Source organism: Gossypium raimondii, chromosome 5 (genome assembly GCF_025698545.1).
Source record: "Gossypium raimondii isolate GPD5lz chromosome 5, ASM2569854v1, whole genome shotgun sequence".
Classification (NCBI taxonomy): domain Eukaryota; kingdom Viridiplantae; phylum Streptophyta; class Magnoliopsida; order Malvales; family Malvaceae; genus Gossypium; species Gossypium raimondii.
In genome coordinates this window covers 288,661-308,184 of record NC_068569.1, presented here as the reverse complement: position 1 = coordinate 308,184, position 19,524 = coordinate 288,661, and the positions used below count along the sequence as shown (strand labels likewise).

Genomic DNA, 19,524 nt, shown 5'->3' with positions numbered 1-19,524 from the left:
AAACTACAGTGTCTTTCGGTTTTATCAAATAAATACAAGACTTATGGGTGCGATGAATTCTAATCTTGAGAGAACGCATTAGTAAAAGAATGATATTTCGAATTAACTTATATCTGTAATAACCAAGTATTTAAGAACAAAAGAAAAGGCCAAGATCCAAAGGATTCATCCGCTCTCGATCACTTTCTTCCCTCCGCCTTCTAGAGAAAACAAGAAAAATCGCACTCCCTGCCACTGCGCAGGTAGGTAACTACCCAGCCGTCGCCGTACAATGCAGAAAGCGAAAGGCTCTTCGAACCTGGTTTCCCGCCAAATCACCATTCTTTCGGAAACCCATTTTCACCAATCTTTTGCAGAGAAGCTGTTATCCCTGTTAAAAAAATGCACGTCCACCAAGCTCTTACAACAAATCCACACCCAAATGCTCGTCAATGCCATTCAAAAACCAAACTTCCTTCTCTCCAAAATCATTGACCTCAAGAACTTCGCCTACGCTTCTCTTCTCTTTTCCCAAATCCCGCAACCCAACGATTACGCTTTCAATGTCATGATCCGTGGCCTTACCACCGCATGGCAAAACTACCCTGCAACTCTTCATTTCTATTATCAAATGAAGTTTTTGGGTTTAAAACCAAATAAATTCACTTACCCTTTTCTGTTTATTGCGTGTGCTAATCTTTTACAGCTGACCCATGGCCAGTTAGCTCATTCCTCCGTGTTTAAACTTGGCTTGGACGCTGATTCTCATACTACTCATTCTTTGATAACTATGTATGCCCGTTGTAGCGAATTGGGTAGTGCTCGTAAGGTGTTTGATGAAATAACCGACAGGGATTTGGTGTCATGGAACTCGATGATTTCGGGGTATTCTAAAATGAGGCAGGCGAGTGAGGCGGTGGGATTGTTTGGGAAGATGAGAGAAGAAGGATTTGTACCTGATGAGATGACATTAGTCAGTGTTTTGGGGGCTTGCGGGGACTTGGGGGATTTAAGTCTAGGGATGTGGGTGGAGGGGTTTGTTGTGAAACATAAGATTCAATTGAGTTCATATATTGGGTCTGCTTTGGTTGATATGTATGGAAAGTGTGGGGATTTGGTATCGGCAAGGAGGGTCTTTGATGGAATGCTGGGGAAGGATGTGGTCACCTGGAATGCCATGATCACTGGGTAAGTAAAATTCTATTCCGTGCAATTGTTTTCTTTTTCCCTTTTTTTTAATCTAATTTATTTAAGTGCCATAGCATAAGAAGTTTTCTTTTTAAGTTGGACTAGTTAGGCAATAATTTTAGGGATGACAATTTAAAATAGTGTCTTGACGTAAAAAAGCCTCTTTACTAGAATGGTGGCAAAATTTTAATCGTAAATGACACTTCAAGAAGTTAAAATTTTAAACTTTGTATAAAGCATGAATCGCTAGCAGTAATAATTGGATAAATTGTTTTGAACTCCCTCAAAATAAAATTGTTTTGAACAGGTTATGTTGGTTCGGTCATATGGGCTAACAGTTTTATACAATTAATTAAAGTTAGAAGTTCAGATGGTGGAGGTTAAATAGTAGCCTTGAGATACATTAACTCGGTTCTTATGTTAGATATAATGTGTACTAGAAAAGCATTTTTCTAGCAATAAATTCTTAAAATATTTAAAACTTAATGATTTTTATATCAAATGATTATCTTCGCCGAATTTTATGATTAGATGCTGTGCTATCTATACGTAATAGGTATGCACAAAATGGAATGTCAGATGAAGCAATCAAGTTGTTTCATGGCATGAACGATGCAGGAGTTAACCCAGACAAAAGAACATTGGCCGGAGTTCTTTCAGCATGTGCCTCAATTGGGGCCCTTGAATTGGGCAAATGGATTGATGCATATGCATCACAAAGAGGCTTACAACATGATATCTTTGTTTCTACTGCATTGGTTGATATGTATGCTAAGTGTGGGAGCTTGGATGATGCACGAAGAGTATTTGAAAACATGCCTATTAAAAATGAGGTTTCATGGAATGCAATGATCTCTGCTCTTGCTTTTCATGGGCGATCTCAGGAGGCTTTATCACTATTTGAGCGCATGTCAACTGAGGGTACGGATGCCTGTCCAAATGATGTGACATTTGTGGGAGTACTTTCAGCATGTGTGCATGCAGGATTGGTTGATGAAGGCTGGCGGTATTTTAACTTGATGAACTTGTCATATGGGTTAACACCAAAAATTGAGCATTACTCTTGCATGGTTGATCTTTTGTCACGTGCTGGTAAACTTTATGAGGCTTGGGACTTCATTGAGAAGATGCCTGAAAAACCAGATGCAATTGTATTGGGAGCACTACTTGGTGCCTGTCAAAAGTCCAAAAATCTTGATCTTAGTGAGAAGGTGATGCTACTTCTTCTTCAAATGGAGCCTTCAAATTCTGGAAACTATGTTATCTCATCAAAGATATATGCGAAATCAAGAAGGTGGGATGAATCAGCACAAATGAGGGCATTGATGAGACATAGGGGTGTCAGTAAAACTCCTGGTTGTAGCTGGCTTGACATTGAAGGTCAACTTCATGAATTTCTTGCCGGAGATGACTTGCTATATCATTCAAGTGAGCTTCATCAAGTGTTTGAGTTGTTGAATGTGGAGATGAAGAGGGAAGGATATATTCCAAAGGTTGATTAACAAATAGAAGTGAGAGTTCAGAAACATTCTTTCGTCGTAATTGTTTCAATGCTGAAGAAACACGCTCAGAGTTCCTCTGTGGCAGGTTTGTTAGTTTGGGCAAAATATTCTAAATATTTTATTTTAACCTTCTATGCTGATTATGATTGTAAATTTTTCATGGAAGGCCTATCACCACAAAAGCATTTGTTGCAAAGATGTGTGATGTGTGAAGAAGCATGTCAATAGGTTAATTTCAGCATTAAGCATTTAGTATGTCACAAATATTTTTCTCTTGGTTCTGGAAACAATCACTACATGTTGAAAATTACATACTTGAAGTAACTTCTCTCTTTTTTCTTTTTCTTTTTATGAAGTTTTACTTGAAGTAATTTCTATTGTAGCCTTTTGAGTTTCTATAACTTTCAAACTGGTAAGTCGTAAGATCCTTTTTTTCTTTGTTAATCTAACACTAATTAACTGCTTGGTTTGATATACTAGTATCATTAACATGTTTTTATGAACGAGTTTTAATAACTCGGATATGAGCTGCCAAGTCACTTGTGCCTAGCGTGCTTTTATATATGCAAACATACCTAGGTAAAACCTATCTTGTTTGTGGCCCCAAAAGAGCAATGTGTATATGTTTAAAATGTTATGGAAATGATTTTATCATTCACCCTTTCTTCTTCACCACAAGCATATCTATTTGTCCAACAAACAGTTGTAGTTCTAGTGGATCATAAGTTTTTATGTTCATACACAGTACTTGTTGACAAGGTATGTCTTTATATGCAATTAGGCGCTGTATGAGTGTTACATTTGCTGATGGTATTTTGTCTTTTTATGAACTTTCTCTTACATTGCTTTTTGACAGGTTGGTTTTCATGGGTTAATGGTGTTTCCTGATGTGTTGAGCAGCAGCAACATGGTGATTGTATAAGATATTGTATACATGGTACATTTAAAAGAAACAACCAAATGTTTAGCTTATGGTTGAGCTCTGAAGCGGAACTGCTATTTGTAGATCTAGAAGAACAGGATACTTACAGGTTGCACTCTAATCCTTTCTTGTATTCATTTAAATTTTCATACTAATTTCTCAGAAAAAGCATCTTTTACCTTGTGAGGATTTTAAATTTTGTTTCAGATGACATCAGTTGAAGACAGAAATTCACCTGGGATGCATAAATATGTATATATATATATATGTTTAATTGATAGCATAGCTACAAATGATCTTTCAATCTTTTACCTATTAGGATATTGTATTATTGTCGGTAAGACTTGTTTATGGTTTAGGTTGAGGTAGGTTATATGGTAAAGGCTGTCTCAGCTTGATATGTAAAGAACATTAAGTTTATTCCATTTTATTTAGTTTAATAATAAAAATGGATGAGTGAGATTTGGACAAAACATTGTCCTGTTTTAGGTTCAATCCATTGTCTAATTTTCTGTGTTAGAGTTTTGCTTGAAAAGTAATCCACCCACTTCAGCTATATTCGATTCAACTTTCGAGGAGTTTGAAACCTTAGTTACGTTGCCTTTGACTTTGTTTAATTTTTAAAAAAAATTAATAATAAAATATGTTTTCGCAAATATGTATTTTTACAAAAGAATTTTAAATTATAAGATGAACAAGTATGGTATGGTTAAAGGGATGGATTGAAGGAATGTAAATAAAATGAAGATATGTGGCGTTCTTTATTTCTATCCCGCTCCTTAATGATTTTAAAAGTAAAATTCAACATTATTCAGCTATAATCAGTAATTAAGGTCGATATTAGTAAAGTATTTTGGAAAAGATTTAAATGGGCTTCAGATACGGAATCCTAAAGCAAAATGCTTTTGAAAAACAGTTATATGGGCTTCAAATATGGGCTTTGAATCAAATACAAACTAAACCCTAAAGCAAAATTCCTCTCCCTGCCTCAACCCTTCCCTCTTTCTCTTCCGAGTTTAAAGCTGCCGCTGATTTCTCTCGTGGTTTTTTTTTTTCTTTTTTTTCTCTTTTTTTAATTTTCTTAAGTAGCCATAGGATGAGGAAGCTAAAGTTTCATGAGAAAAAACTGTTGAAGAAAGTAAATTTTTTGGAATGGAAAAGAGAAGGTGGTCACCGGGAGAATCTCATTCTGCATCGTTATCATGTCACTGGTCGTGACGATTATAAGAAGTCTGTAATTTCTCTGTAGTCAGTGCATTCTTGATATTGATATTGATTGACATTGATTTTGGGTTTATATATTATTTATGGTGGGTTGAAATTGGAAACAGATATTCCAGTTTGTGCCGGATGGTCCAGAAATTGGTGAATATATTGAAGCAGATGGATCCTCGAGACCCTTTTCGGATCGAGATGACTGATTTACTGTTAGAGAAACTGTGGGTTTTTCTTTATAACTTGTTATAGTTTAACTTCATTTAAACTTGTAGGTTTTGCTACTTCACTTGTGTAATTTATATTTAATTATGTTGTAATATTCTGCATAAATGTTTCATGTTGTTAAGATCTAGAACTATATAATAGAACATTCAGAATTATGTTTGTCATTGTTCTTACTTTGCTGAGTGAATATGGAGAAAGATTTCAATCTCCAAACATCCCGAAACTTTTGAATTATGGTGACTGTAGTTATTTTGAGGATTAATCCTATAAGAATGCCCAAAAGGTGGTTTAAAATCTATGTTGCCCTGCCTTTCTGACTATGCTTTTGTGCTAATAGATACATTATTACTTGATTTTTACTTATACATGCTTGTTATGAGATCAAGATGCAAAGATTCCATAATTGTTGGGTTGAGTTTTTCCTCGAATGAATGAATTGTATATCTTAAACAAAAGACATTGATTTATATATCATTTTCCTATCATCGGCAGATACAATATGGGCGTAATCCCGACCAGGAAAAGCTTGGCTCTATGCGATCGGTTATCAGTGTCATCTTTTTGTAGGTAAGCAAATATTTGTTCAAATGCATGGCTGATATGAATGCAGAGAATGGTTTTTGTTTTGTTTGCCTAATTAAAGCAAACATGGAAGTGCTTCATGTGCATTGCTTCTTTGGTATGTTTACTCTGTTATTATATTCTTTGCTTGCAGGCGTAGGCTCTCAACTGTGTTGGTGCACCTAAAGTTTGCAGAACACTTGAAAGAAGCAGTCACGTATGTTGAGCAGGGACACATTCGTGTCGGTCCAGAGACAGTGACAGACCCGGCATTCCTTGTAACAAGGAACATGGAAGACTTCATTACATGGGTAGACACATCGAAAATACGGAGGAAGGTGTTGGAATACAATGAGAAGTTGGATGATTATGATGCAATGAACTGAAACCTTTTTCAGGAGCATTTTTCACCGTACGTAAAACTCTTCCAAGTCATGGGTCACGGTGATACATAATTCTTCTGTGTTGCTGTGAATTGAGAGACCCATTAGATCATCCAATGATATAGGTGTCTCATTCTGTTTCTGTTTACTATTATATTCTTAGTTTTGTCTCTAAAGGGGAGTGAGGGTTTGCTTTGTTATTTTAGGCACCTTTTTGTTGGGTTTTATTTCTATTGGCATGTTTTATGTTACAAGTTTTATTTATAATTTTAGATGATAAAGTGTTTGAATCTTGGTTTTTATATTGGTTGATAATAAATTTGAATAGGATTATAAGGGTCTGTTTGATTGCCAGTAAAATGTTTTCCGTAAAATGATTTCTGGAAAATGTTTTACTTTCTGTAAAATGATTTACTAGAAAATATTTTCTGCTGTTTGGCAGATTTCTTGAAAATATTTTCCGGAAAAGTTGTTTTTACATATATTAATATATATTAATAAATTTTTATATTTTAAATTGTTTTTACATATATTGCAATGATTTATTTATAATAATACTCAATTATTAAGCTACAATATTAATCTTTATAAATTAAAAAAAAATTAATATCAAATAAATTATTTGTAATTGTGTTAAAAAACAAGTATTGAATAATTAAAAAAACAAGTTACTAGCAAATCGATAAACAGAAGCAGTTTTCTACCGGAAATGAAGGAAGGAATGAATGAGGCGATAGAGAGGAGAGCACGGAAAATGTCTTACGGAAATTGAAAGGGTAAGACATTTTCCCTAAAATGTAACCCAATTTCTCTTGTTTTGGAGTTCATTTCTCAAATGGAAAATGTTTTCCGCCAATTAAACGCTGGAAAAGTTGGAAATGATTTTTCAGAAAATCAATTCCGTCAATCAAACAGACCCTAAGTTTGAAGTAGAATTATTAGCACTCATGAGGCCCTGAGATAAATTATCATGTCTCAAACAAGCATGGAAATAGATTTGGACGACTCGACTCGGCCCATTTTCTTGATTATCAACAAATACGCATCAGACATAAATGGAATTTGATGCGGACTGTTATGAGGTTGTCGTTATTTTTCAATGTAATGACACGTTGTCCACCCACTTTATTTTGCTGTTTGGGAGAGGGATCATATCCCACTTTCATTTGTATCTTTGCCTAAAGTAAAGATAGGATTGGCCAAGCAATATCCCATTTCCTCATGATTCTTGATATATGGAACGCACCATTATTTGTTCTTTTCTTTTCTTTTGCGACAGAAACTGTCCATTTTTATATTATTTGATGATACGTAAGAATTTATTACTAAAACAAAACAAACTTAATTTTAGCTTCACAAAATTGATCTTGTGGACCAACTTATTCCAACATGATTGATATTTAAAGCAAGCTTGGGCCATTAAGAAAGAAAGGAGTGGGCAACCCACTAGTAGGTGTAGGTGTAGGTGTAGGTGTAGATTATTGTACCAGATATATACAATCCTTCCGCTTATTGCATGGCGATAATTGATTTACGACTCAATGATTAGGAAATGGGGATGACTTTGATGATTTCTCCTCTACTCTCATATCATGGTTTTTTGGAATTTAATGATATCTCAGTGGCCACCATCCTTTTTTCTTTTTCTTTTTTTATATCATCTTATTTCCCATTGAACATTACCATGATGTTGTTGTTGAACCAAAAGGTTCTTCCATTTTCAATGCAAACTTATTATTTTTTTCTCTTTTTATTTGAATTAAAATACAACCATAAAATTTCAAATATCTGAAAAAAGAAGCCAGATATCCTTGTTAGGTTGTGTTGGCATGTATATATTATTTGAGGACGAAATGAATTAAGGTTTTTGAAGTGCAATATGAAATGATATAAATGGAAGCTTTTCCAATCGTGTGGAAAAAGGATTAAAAAAACAAAAAAGGAAACATGTAGATTTGCAATAGTACTAAGAATTGCAGTTTATGTCGCATAAAAGCCAACAGGTGAGGGAACAAATATAAGTTAGCTTGTCCCAAGACTTGAAACAGGGTTTGTATATAATTATTATATCTTGAGTTGGTGGAATAATATTGGGCAAGGACATTGCAAAATGAGTGGGCATCCTCAAGTAATTTAGTTGATGACGCAGAGCGCAATGTGCTCCTTTTGTTTATTTTATAATTGTAGAGTTAAAAGAAGATGCATATGCAATTGTTGCCATTCGCTTATTATCTATCCTGATATCAAGTTATAGTTTATGGTTTGAATGTATAATCGTGCAAAATTAATATGATTTTTATGCAATTAGCATCCCCACAACATTATTAATTTATAACGAAGAAATTACAGGAAATGGTTAATGAGCCTATAATTAATAGAAAAAAATAACTCATGCACCATAAAAAAATAAACCTAGAAATAAGATTTATATAAAAAGGCGTGCAATACCATTCACTTAGCACTTAGCACTCGGCTCTAACCTATTTGATTCATACACACAATCTATATTAAAGAAATGCACATCATACACAATTAAAGGAAAAAAGAGGTTATATAAAACATTAGCATTTAGCATCTCTTGGATATCCTTTCTCATTTTCTCAAAATGACAAAATTTTCATTTTACGGGGGTCGAGGCCCTGCCAGCCCCCTCAATCTGCCTCTGTACATAGGTGATATAATACTTTATCCAATGGTTGGCTATGATAAATTAAAGGGTAAGTTACATTAATAGTCACTTAAATATGTTTTATTTTGTCACATAACTATGAAAAGTTACAAAATTTTCATCCAATATTATCTTTTTTTTTGTCACCCAAAAAGGCAATTAAATAGTTAAGTGGTTATTTTGTAACTTTTCATAGTTGGATGACAAAAAAAAAAAAAAAACCCAAGTTAGATAAGTACTAATATAACTTACCCTTAATTAAATAATGCGATTGGTATGGGCATAGAGTTCAAATTGGGGTATATGAAAATTAAGGGGTCGACTTTTGTGCCGCCCACCCAAATTGAAAATTGAGAACCTATCTATTAGTAAAAATGCTAAATGTCACTCGAAAGGTTGTGTCCACTCTAACTTATCATTATAGAAATTTATATATTTATATTGTAAATGAGAAGTAAGATTATCCTTTGAGAATATTTGCTCCTTTATTCTTATTCTTGTTCTTAGAAAATATGGCTTGTGATTAGATGGTTAAACAAATTGTGCATCTGACTAAAGATACAATCCGAAATAAAATTGTAAGTTAAATGCTAACAGGTTGAAAATGGAAACATAGGTGCCACCCAAAAGTACAAATCTTAAAATATTCTTTGTGAAGGATAATTTTCTTTTCAATGAAAGATAACCTTTAACTTTTCGCTTTTTATTTAAATTTTTTATTGAAAAGTAAATTTAAAATCAATCAAAATAATACTATTATATTAAACGATGGCTAATATGCTATGGATTCTATTACATTTTTAAAAGATGCATTACTTAGCACCCAAAAATATTCTTATAACTTTTGTCATAAAAAAAATCTAAAATACGAAGATAAACGTTTCCAATCGTTCCATAGTACTTTTAAGGGTAAATTATACTTAGGTACTTAATTATGATTAAATTTTTTTATCATTTGTTATTCAATTAATTGTGTTAATCTTTTTACCCAGTTCCGTTAAATTTGTGATAGGAGATAATGTGATAATTTTAAAATTGAAATATATCATTATTTACACGTTATATCAATTTGATTATTATTCTAAAAAAAATTAACCTCTAACATTTATTAATTATCTTAATTTCATTTTGATTCTCCATTCCACCATAGATTAACAGAAAATTGAGCTCTCAAAAGCAAGCAAAAATGGCTGGAACTACTTCAACATCATTGCCAAATCCCATGATAATCGACCCTTCAAAAATCATTATCCCTTATCTTGAGTCTTGACTCTTGACTCTTGACGTAGGCAATGAACCAAGTGACAAACTATAGCAGAAAAAGAGAACCTTATGTTCTGTGAATAAATGCTAGTTTCTAATAAAACAAATCTTGTTAACAGCCCAGATGGCAAAAATGTTTGGTAGCCCAATCATCTGTGGTTTGGGAAAGCTAAAATTTTATTTTAGGAACAAGCTAAGTTCTACTTATTTTGGTTTCAACGTAGTACATGTATATGTCTTTGTGCAATAAGCAAACCAACAAATCAGACCATTCAAAATGTAAATACCAAAACCTGTTTAATGATATTTACAAAAAAGCGGAATATTATAAGGTAATGATTTTTGAGAAAAAAAACATTTAAGTCATATGATCATTTGATATTTTCGGTTTTATTACTACATGCATTATATGTAATTTTACATGTTTAATTTTTAAATTCCATTACATATTATCATCTTGATGATGATAATTTGTCTTAATTTTAAATATTATACAAGTTTAGGACTATATGAGAAAGTAAATTGTAATGTTAATTTGAAAAAAATTACACATACAATAATTACAATAATAGGTCACGAAAATATGAAAGATATTTAAACAATAGTGATTAAAAATAATTATTGAAATTTGATTTTCTTTTCAAAATAAACCTACAAAACAATTTTGCATGCACCAAACAACATATAGATAAAAAAAAGAAACATATTTTAAGAGTGTTTACTTCACACAATATAAACTTATAGATTTAAAAATAATAATATCATAATACTATATTACCTCATCATCTATTAAACATAATATTGGATCACTCTCCGATGTCACCGTCATTCGAATATAATTTAACATTGCTCTTCAAATAACTAATATTGATTTAATTCTCTATTTTATTGGTATTTTTCTTATATGTTACTTGATTGATTGAATATGTCTAACTATTGAATGTTATTTATAAAACTAAATTTTAATTTTGATCGGCATATAACTCTAGCATTAATTAAGATTATTAAAATTCTATTCAAATAATACTCTATTTTGCATGAATATAATTATCACAATTTTTATATATATTTTATGTTTAGGATTCTATTCGAGTAATAGCTACATTTTAAAATTAGCACAAATTTTAACTAATAATTTTAAATTAAATTATAATTATTTTTAAAGTTAATTTAAAAGTTTCTCCAAACTCATGTTTTTATATAAATTATATATATTCGATGTTTGATACTTTTATTATTATTTGATACATAATAATATCTACTTGCAAATAGTTTTTACCATAAATATTTTGAAATATCTTATAATCAATTGATAATTATCTATATTGTTATTTAAGTATTTTATTAAGTTGATATCACCCTTAATTAGGTCACCAACTTAAAATTTATAGAAATATACCTTCATTTTAATTTATAATTAAAATTATAATGATGGAACTTTTATATTTTCATACTTTTACACTATTTTAAATAAAACAATTACAAATTTAAGGATCGAATATGTGTTCAATAGTAATACATTAAATTACAGGTCCATTACCACTCCATCTATAAACCTAAGATATTTTCTTTCACGCACATTATGAGTAGTGTGACAAAATCTAATATATATTAATACTGATTGTTGATATTCATAAATTAAAATTATCTCAAAAACAATAAAATATTAATGTATTACTTCTTTGAAGAAAAATATTAATTCATATTTAAATCACAATTTTAAGTAATTAGTTCTTACCCAATTATATTTTTAAGAATTCTTATCCTCATGAAATTTAAAATTTTTCAAAAAAAAATACTTATACCATTTTAAATGGAGTGAAATAAATTTTTTGATACTTATACCATTTTAAATTTAGTGAAATATTATTTGATAAGTTTAGATATAATGATAAATTTAACTTTTAAAGTTTACATTTTTTGTCACTTTAAAGTTTTTTTATTAGTTTAACTCTCGACTTTAAAAATTAGTTAAACTATTTTCTTTTAGATAGAAAAATTGATCGAACTATGAAATTTTAATGATATTGACGTGTAACAGTCCACATATATTCACTTAAAAACTAGAAAAATAATCTAATAATAAATAAAAATAATGCTAATCTAAAATATTTTTCTGAACACAAACAACCAACATGCGTTGCTGGACAAAGTTAAATTGCAAGCCGAATAATATATTAATTTCTTATTGTCGTTTGATATACCAACTGAGGTTCAAAGTAAGGGAGAGACAGTAACTTTATTAATAAATGAACTATAAATCGTATGAAAAAAGGTGGATTCAGATGTGGATTCCATTGCATTGCAATTTGCAAAGCCTTCATTCTCCATTATTTCCCTGACTTCGTCCTACTAGAGATATGAGCCCATTATATTCCCCACCCCAACATCCCAAATCAAACACACTTCTTTTTCTCTATTTATTCCCTTCCACATACTCTCTTTTTTACTGAATTGTGTCTTCTCAATGAGCAGTTTCCCCTCCTCCGCCTCTACTTAAACCTTCCTACCTCTCAACCATTTCTACCCATCCGCTTTTCTGTTTCTAATACCCATTTCCAAACTCTTAATTTTAATTTTCGCTGTTTGGTTTGAAGGAATAAAAAATGGCTGCAAATAAGAAAAAACTGCAGAGGAGTTACTTCGACGTGTTGGGACTATGTTGTTCCTCTGAGGTTCCGCTGATAGAAAACATATTGAAACCCCTTGAAGGAGTGAAACAAGTATCTGTGATTGTTCCTACAAGAACTGTCATTGTTGTTCACGACAATCTCCTTGTGTCTCAGCTTCAAATTGGTAAACCCTCAACAAGTATTCTTATTACAATATATTTACCAAGTTGATTTCTGAAAAGTAATAATTGGCCACCCTTTTTTAATGGAAAAAGGGGTATGTTAGGTTGAGTCAAGAAAGATATTGTAGCGAGTTGAGTGCCCTCAGGCCCCAGTATGGAATGCTAAGAGGACCACACTAAGCGTTTCTTTTTTAGAATTTGTTACGAAATTAGGTGTTATTTTTTTTTAACAGTAAAGGCTCTAAATCAAGCAAGACTGGAAGCAAATGTGAGAGCACATGGGGAGATAAAGTACCAAAAGAAATGGCCAAGTCCTTTTGCAATGGCTTGTGGGTTGCTACTTTTGATATCGTTTTTCAAGTATGTCTACCGTCCTTTACAATGGGTGGCGGTGGGAGCGGTGGTTATTGGTATCTGCCCCATTCTTTTGAAGGGTTATGCTGCTATCACCAATTTCAGGCTGGATATCAACATTCTCATGCTAATAGCAGGTATTATTTCTTTTTCTTTAACCAAAAAAATACAACTACTTTCTCTTTGAAAAACAGACAAACAACAGGCCAGAAACCGGCCGAGAGATAAAACCACAGATGGCGTAAAGGGTCATTCCTTACTTACTTATTATAGTTTGATGCCATCTTCTTTTATCATACAAATCATAATGTCTATTTTCCTTCGATGGGTCATTCATTATTTGGGCATATGCAGGATATAGGATACGTGTATGCTTTATTTATTTGTTTGGATATGTGCTTTTATTATGGAGTAAAAAGTAGGGGAGAGAAGTAGGTTGCATTTTTTTATTAAAAAATAAATTAGTCTTAGATTAAATAGTAATTTGATTATTTTCTTAAAAAATTATTTATTTTATGGTTAAAAATTAATTTTTGTACGTCAATCTGAGTTATACCTAACACGTCATGTGTAACTATTTAATTATTCAGATTTTAATAATAGAAATGAATAAAATTTTTAAAAATTAATTTAATATTTATTTAATATATGAGAAGTAATTTATTTTTTTAATAAAAGAGATAATGAGAATTTATAATTTGGAGGGTTAGCTACGTATTGATTCCATATACAAGTAAATCTTATAGAGAATAAAAATCCGAATTTTGGATTTAGAATAAACTGATTCGCACACATGAAATTACACGAGATTTGACGTGGCATCTTAGGCTAGTTGGCAACTTTTTATTGACCCAAAATTTTATTATGCCATTTCCTATTATACACAGCAACCCTTTTTATTCTCATCTTTTTAAGAAGCTCCTACTAGTTTATTACCCATCAAAACAAACATCTTCTTCCTCTTTCTTTTAATTGTTTCCAGTTGTAATATAGAAAAAAACTCAAACATTTATAGGAAATAAGAAGAAAAGAGAGCTGATTCAAGAAATCTGGTTATCAATTAACACAACTGATTCATGTTATGTGATCAGAATAATAACGAAGGAGCTTCTCAAAAGGAGAAAGAGATGAGAATAAAAAAGGGTGGAAGTAATTTCTCCCTTTTAGGATGATGATGATGATTTAATTATGAATTTTATGCATTTGAGATTCATCTAAATGAAGTTGTCTAATACATAACCCTAAAGGATCTTATCAAATATATTTTTTAAAAATTAAAATCAAATATGTATAACAGTAGTGCATGCAACAAAATCATAAAACTTAGTGGTGGCTTTGCTTCATTGTGGTAATAGTACTGCATTACATGAGATAAGGCACTTTTTGAGGTGGAGTCCAAATGCAAGTAAAGCTAATGTTGCCCCCCTCTTTTGACTTGCCTTTTTTTTTTTGTAACCCATTCAAATTATATGAATTGATATGCACGTGCCCAAAAGTTCTTTAATTTGTTCCCCATGGAAACTTGCCCTATGACAATCGAAAATTCAAAAATATATATATATCAAATGCACGTATAGTTTGAGTTTTGATTGTTCTTTCTTTTTAATTAAAATTTGAAGTCGGGTTGAATTTTAAGTTATTGTTCCCTTTATTTTCTTGCGGTCTTTAATTTGACAAATACTTTATCAAAAAAGGGAAAAAAGAAAGATACTTTATATCCACAAAATATATAAAGATACGTTTTCCTTAGAAAAGAAGACAACAATTTTCAAAGCCACCGTCATAGGCATAGTCTACGTATTATTCCATTTACATATAATGAATTGCCAGTTCTTCAAGGAAGAGATTTACTAGAGATTTTAGTTTCTTTCTATAAAAGAAAAAGAAAACTGTAGAATTTGAGTCCCTTGAGACAGTCCATTGCCATTAGTTGTTACTCTTTCGTCCTTTTTCCCTTTAATGTAACTTTATCTTGCTTTGGCATAATGCTCCTTTCAACCTTAGGCTACTTTTGTTGTTTGTTAATTGGGAAGTAGCCTTCATTCCAAAATAGATGTTTCAGTATCATTAAGGAAATTCCCAATTTATTTCATTCATTACTTGAATTAAATCATTGAAAATCACCTAATACCATGTGAAATTTTAAATATAATACGTTATGGGTTGGTCATTTTGATTCGAATTACTACATGTTTGATATACTTTTTTTTATATAAATAAACATTAAAAATGTGAAAATTTATTTATTTAATTATTGAAAATATATTTTAAATTGATATTTGATTAATCCATTTTAAATCATAATAATAAGTTTGAAGTCAGACTTGGCCCATTGTTACAGGCATGAGTCCAAAATTATACTACATGAAACATTCAGTAAACATTTTAACAGTATTCTTTAAGGAACATACGTAGAAACTCGTTTTAAAAAAATATGATAACAAAGAATTATGTGTAATAACTTGGTCTTAAACAGTATCTGTTTTTTGTTTTGTCAGTGATAGGGAGCATTGCAATGAAAGACTACACTGAAGCTGCCACCATAGTCTTCCTCTTCACCATTGCGGAATGGCTTGAGTCAAGAGCAAGCCATAAGGTTTGCCTCTCTCACCACTGTGAATGTACCTATCATCTTACACAAATTCCAACCTCCTATCTCACACCATGCATTGCCTGATGTCTCAGGCAACTGCTGTTATGTCGTCATTGATGAGTATGAGTCCTCAAAAAGCGGTCATTGCCGAGAGTGGAGAAGAAGTGGATGTGGATGAAGTCAAATTGAACACTGTCCTGGCTGTTAAGGCGGGTGAAGTCATACCCATTGATGGAATCGTTGTAGATGGGAATTGTGAAGTGGATGAGAAAACCCTCACCGGTGAATCGCTTCCTGTTTCCAAACAAAAGGACTCAACTGTCTGGGCTGGCACCATTAATTTAAATGGTACCTACATTCCATCACTTTTGGTGCTCAATGGCTGCTTCTAATTTCTATATATAATGATAATGTAGGTTACATTAGTGTTAAAACTACTGCTGTGGCAGAAGACTGTGTAGTAGCTAAAATGGCAAAGCTGGTGGAAGAAGCTCAGAATAGCAAATCCACCACCCAAAGATTCATAGACAAATGTGCCCAGTTCTACACCCCAGGTTAGGTTTTTTTTTTTTTTTTGTATCAATTTCCATCTTTCTAAAATGCAAACATAATAATACTACTCAACTTATTTGCAGCAATTATAGTTGTATCAGTCGCCATCGCTGTGATTCCAGCTGCATTTAGAGTGCATAACCTTCGCCACTGGTTTCACTTGGCACTGGTCGTGTTGGTGAGTGCATGTCCATGTGCGCTTATACTTTCCACTCCTGTTGCCAGCTTTTGTACACTTACAAAAGCTGCAACATCGGGGCTTTTGGTTAAAGGGGGTGACTATCTCGAAATTCTTTCCAACATCAAGATCACAGCTTTTGATAAAACTGGTACACTTACCAGGGGTGAATTTGTTGTGACCAATTTTCGATCTCTCTGCCAAGATATAAGCTTCAATTCATTGCTTTACTGGTACGGGCTTTGAGACATTTTCTATGAATAATGTAGTGAATTTACGATTAAGACAGAGAGCAACATGTAATAAAATAAAAGTGGCTCAGTTAAGATTTTCAATCATTATGTTACATTATTTTTGAAGGGTTTCAAGCATAGAGAGTAAGTCAAGTCATCCAATGGCAGCTGCACTTATAGAATATGGAAGATCACATTCAATTGAACCAAAGCCTGAAACTGTGGAGGATTATCAAAATTTCCCTGGCGAAGGTATTTACGGGAGAATTGATGGAAGAGATATTTACATTGGGAGCAGAAAAGTATCAGTGAGAGCCCATGGAACAGGTGAAAGCTATTGCTTCACCTTATTTAATCAGTGGACACCCACCCCTGTTCATAGCATTATTGATCAATAATCCATTTTATAATTCTGAGTTCATATTCTAATTTGAGTATTGTTATGTATATAGCTCCGAATGTAGAAGGTAATATGATGGAAGGAAAGACCATTGGATATGTATTTTGTGGGGCAACCCCTGCTGGAATCTTCAGTCTTTCGGATGCTTGCCGAACTGGGGCTGCAGAAGCAGTAAATGAGCTCAAGTCAATGGGGATCAAGACTGCTATGCTTACAGGAGACAATCAAGCAGCAGCCATACATGTACAAGAACAGGTGCACTTCCAATCTACAACTCATGTCTTGTACTTTTTGCCTTCATTTGTTAGTAGAGAATAACATGGCAGGAACTTGCAGCTGGGGAATAGTCTAGATGTGATCCATGCAGACCTTCTTCCCCAAGACAAGGCAAGAATAGTTGAAGAGTTTAAGAAAGAGGGGCCAACAGCAATGCTTGGAGACGGCATCAATGATGCACCTGCACTTGCTACAGCTGATATTGGCATCTCAATGGGCATTTCGGGTTCAGCACTTGCAACAGAGACAGGTCATGTAATTCTCATGTCAAATGACATTAGAAAGATACCAAAAGCTATCCGACTCGCGAGAAAAGCTCATAGGAAAGTGATTCAGAACGTAATTTTGTCAATCAGTACTAAGGTGGCTATTCTTGCACTGGCATTTGCTGGTCATCCACTTGTATGGGCAGCTGTTCTTGCCGACGTTGGCACATGCTTGTTGGTGATCTTCAATAGCATGCTCCTTTTACACGGAACACACAAGCATGCTGGAAAATGTAGCAAATCTTCAGCTGCATCACATAAAGACAAGCAAGGATGTAACACCAGTCATTGCCATTCATCTCATAACCATGAACATTCTAGTATAGACAAAAAGGTCCAAAAGGCATGTGAGCCCCAAAAATGTTCCTCCCGTAGCTGTGCCTCTAGATGTCAATCTAACCCTTCCAATTCAGATGCATCTTCAAATTCATGTGGGAGCAACAAATGTACAGAGTCAACAGGGACACGTGAAATGAAGCATTGTGACCAGGGAAGCTGTAACATAGTCAATCACAAGATTGAGGCTCACAATTTGCCCAGTAAATGTTGTTCAAGCCATGGCAAGTTAGGGGAAAAGCACTGCCATCATTCGTCTAATCAGCAAGGGACAAAAGCTGATCAGTGTCATTCCACTTGTGGTGGAAACCATACTGACCGTCAAACTTTAGGAACCTTTGTAGAGCATAGTTGTTTAGAGAGCCCGAAACCAGAGGCTCATCCTTATTCAAACAAGTGTTTTACAGATTATTGGGAGTCACCTCACACTGCCATAGACATTCCAATGAACACAAGCCATGAGACAGCGCAAGCTTGTATGAGTGTGGAGAAGAGAGAAATGGGTGGTTGTTGCAAGAGCTATATGAAAGAATGTTGTGGTAAGCACGGACATTTTAGATCTGGTTTAACAGAAATCGTCACTGAATAGAAAATGTTTGGTCTCAGGTACTTTGAATGTGTTGTTTTGTCTGTAACATTTATTGTAATGATATATATATATAAAGTATACAAGTTAGTATATGTGAGGTTGAAATTTATATTCAAATACTAGAACAGTAAATCATGACTCATTTGCTTGATTTTCTGTCCACTGATGGTGATTGCCTTATCTCTCTTGCTTGCGCTGGTAGTCATTGGCCAACATTAGTGAATTCTAAAATGTTGTTAATATTTAAAATTATTAATAAAACCTTACACTTGTGTTTGTTTATTATCCCATAAATAACTCTAAAAAATTGTTATGAATATTTTTAAAAATATTTAGTATAGGTTAAAGGATAGTTGTCAAATTTTAAATTTATTTGTAAAGTCAAACAATATATCAAATATTAGTTCAAAACTTAATCATTTATTAGTTATGCTACCGTTACAACAATGCAAAGGCTTCCATTAAGATACGGGCTGCAACTCCTTAAGCTTGTATTTGGGCATTGACCTAGTGCTCGATTGTTTTACGTTTATTGGTGGTCCAACAATGATGGAACCAATCAATTATTAACACAAGTGGGACAAAAATGTTGAATTATCAATTCACAAATTCTATTTGTTGGTGCAATGCAGTCAGTCCACCTCGATGTAGAAAAAGGAATCCGACATGTAATATAGTTTTCGAGTTTAAAAGAAGCGTAGTAAATGCTTCTGCACTAATTTAACATGATACTAAAAAACACTTTGCCTCCTTTTATCCCATTATTTCTATCTCAATTAAATTTTAAAAATTAATCCAATAATTCAAATGTTTAATAAAGTAATCATCATTGTGATGCAAGTAATATTGAAAAAGAAAGGAAGAAATTCCCATTTGAACATGTCACTTTTTCAGCCCCTATCTTTCCAATGGTTCGATTCCCACAATGCTCAATTTTATCCCAGTGGATGGCAATTAAGTATCATTTTGCTTTTGTATTATATATTAAATAGATTTATTAATATTTTCTATATAAGGATAAATACATTTAAACTACTGCAACAA

The 19,524-nt window shown here is 32.7% G+C and overlaps 3 protein-coding genes across 4 annotated transcripts; all 3 read left to right on the top strand.

The window, feature by feature from the left end:
• Window positions 1–117: 117 nt before the first annotated feature.
• LOC105769059 (pentatricopeptide repeat-containing protein At2g34400) lies at window positions 118–4,086 on the top strand. 2 transcript variants are annotated; one of them, XM_052631831.1, is made up of 4 exons: window positions 118–1,167; window positions 1,724–2,754; window positions 3,526–3,700; window positions 3,799–4,086. In XM_052631831.1, exons 1-2 carry the CDS (start codon window positions 272–274, stop codon window positions 2,667–2,669), a joined length of 1,842 nt encoding a protein of 613 aa, XP_052487791.1. In that variant the 5' UTR covers window positions 118–271; the 3' UTR covers window positions 2,670–2,754; window positions 3,526–3,700; window positions 3,799–4,086. The 2 variants fall into 2 exon arrangements, with proteins under 2 accessions (XP_052487791.1, XP_052487790.1); XM_052631830.1 differs by having other exon boundaries at window positions 3,526–4,086.
• Window positions 4,087–4,565: 479 nt separating this feature from the next.
• Window positions 4,566–6,319, top strand: LOC105770612 (uncharacterized). The gene is made up of 4 exons (XM_012591888.2): window positions 4,566–4,821; window positions 4,923–5,030; window positions 5,527–5,601; window positions 5,750–6,319. The coding sequence occupies exons 1-4, from the start codon at window positions 4,688–4,690 to the stop codon at window positions 5,979–5,981; spliced, it is 549 nt and encodes a 182-aa protein (XP_012447342.1). The 5' UTR covers window positions 4,566–4,687; the 3' UTR covers window positions 5,982–6,319.
• Window positions 6,320–12,295: 5,976 nt separating this feature from the next.
• LOC105768832 (putative inactive cadmium/zinc-transporting ATPase HMA3) lies at window positions 12,296–18,631 on the top strand. Its single transcript, XM_012589041.2, has 9 exons — window positions 12,296–12,705; window positions 12,937–13,194; window positions 15,556–15,653; window positions 15,743–15,998; window positions 16,067–16,204; window positions 16,286–16,613; window positions 16,741–16,940; window positions 17,066–17,268; window positions 17,350–18,631. The coding sequence occupies exons 1-9, from the start codon at window positions 12,516–12,518 to the stop codon at window positions 18,478–18,480; spliced, it is 2,802 nt and encodes a 933-aa protein (XP_012444495.1). The 5' UTR covers window positions 12,296–12,515; the 3' UTR covers window positions 18,481–18,631.
• The last annotated feature ends 893 nt before the right edge of the window (window positions 18,632–19,524 follow it).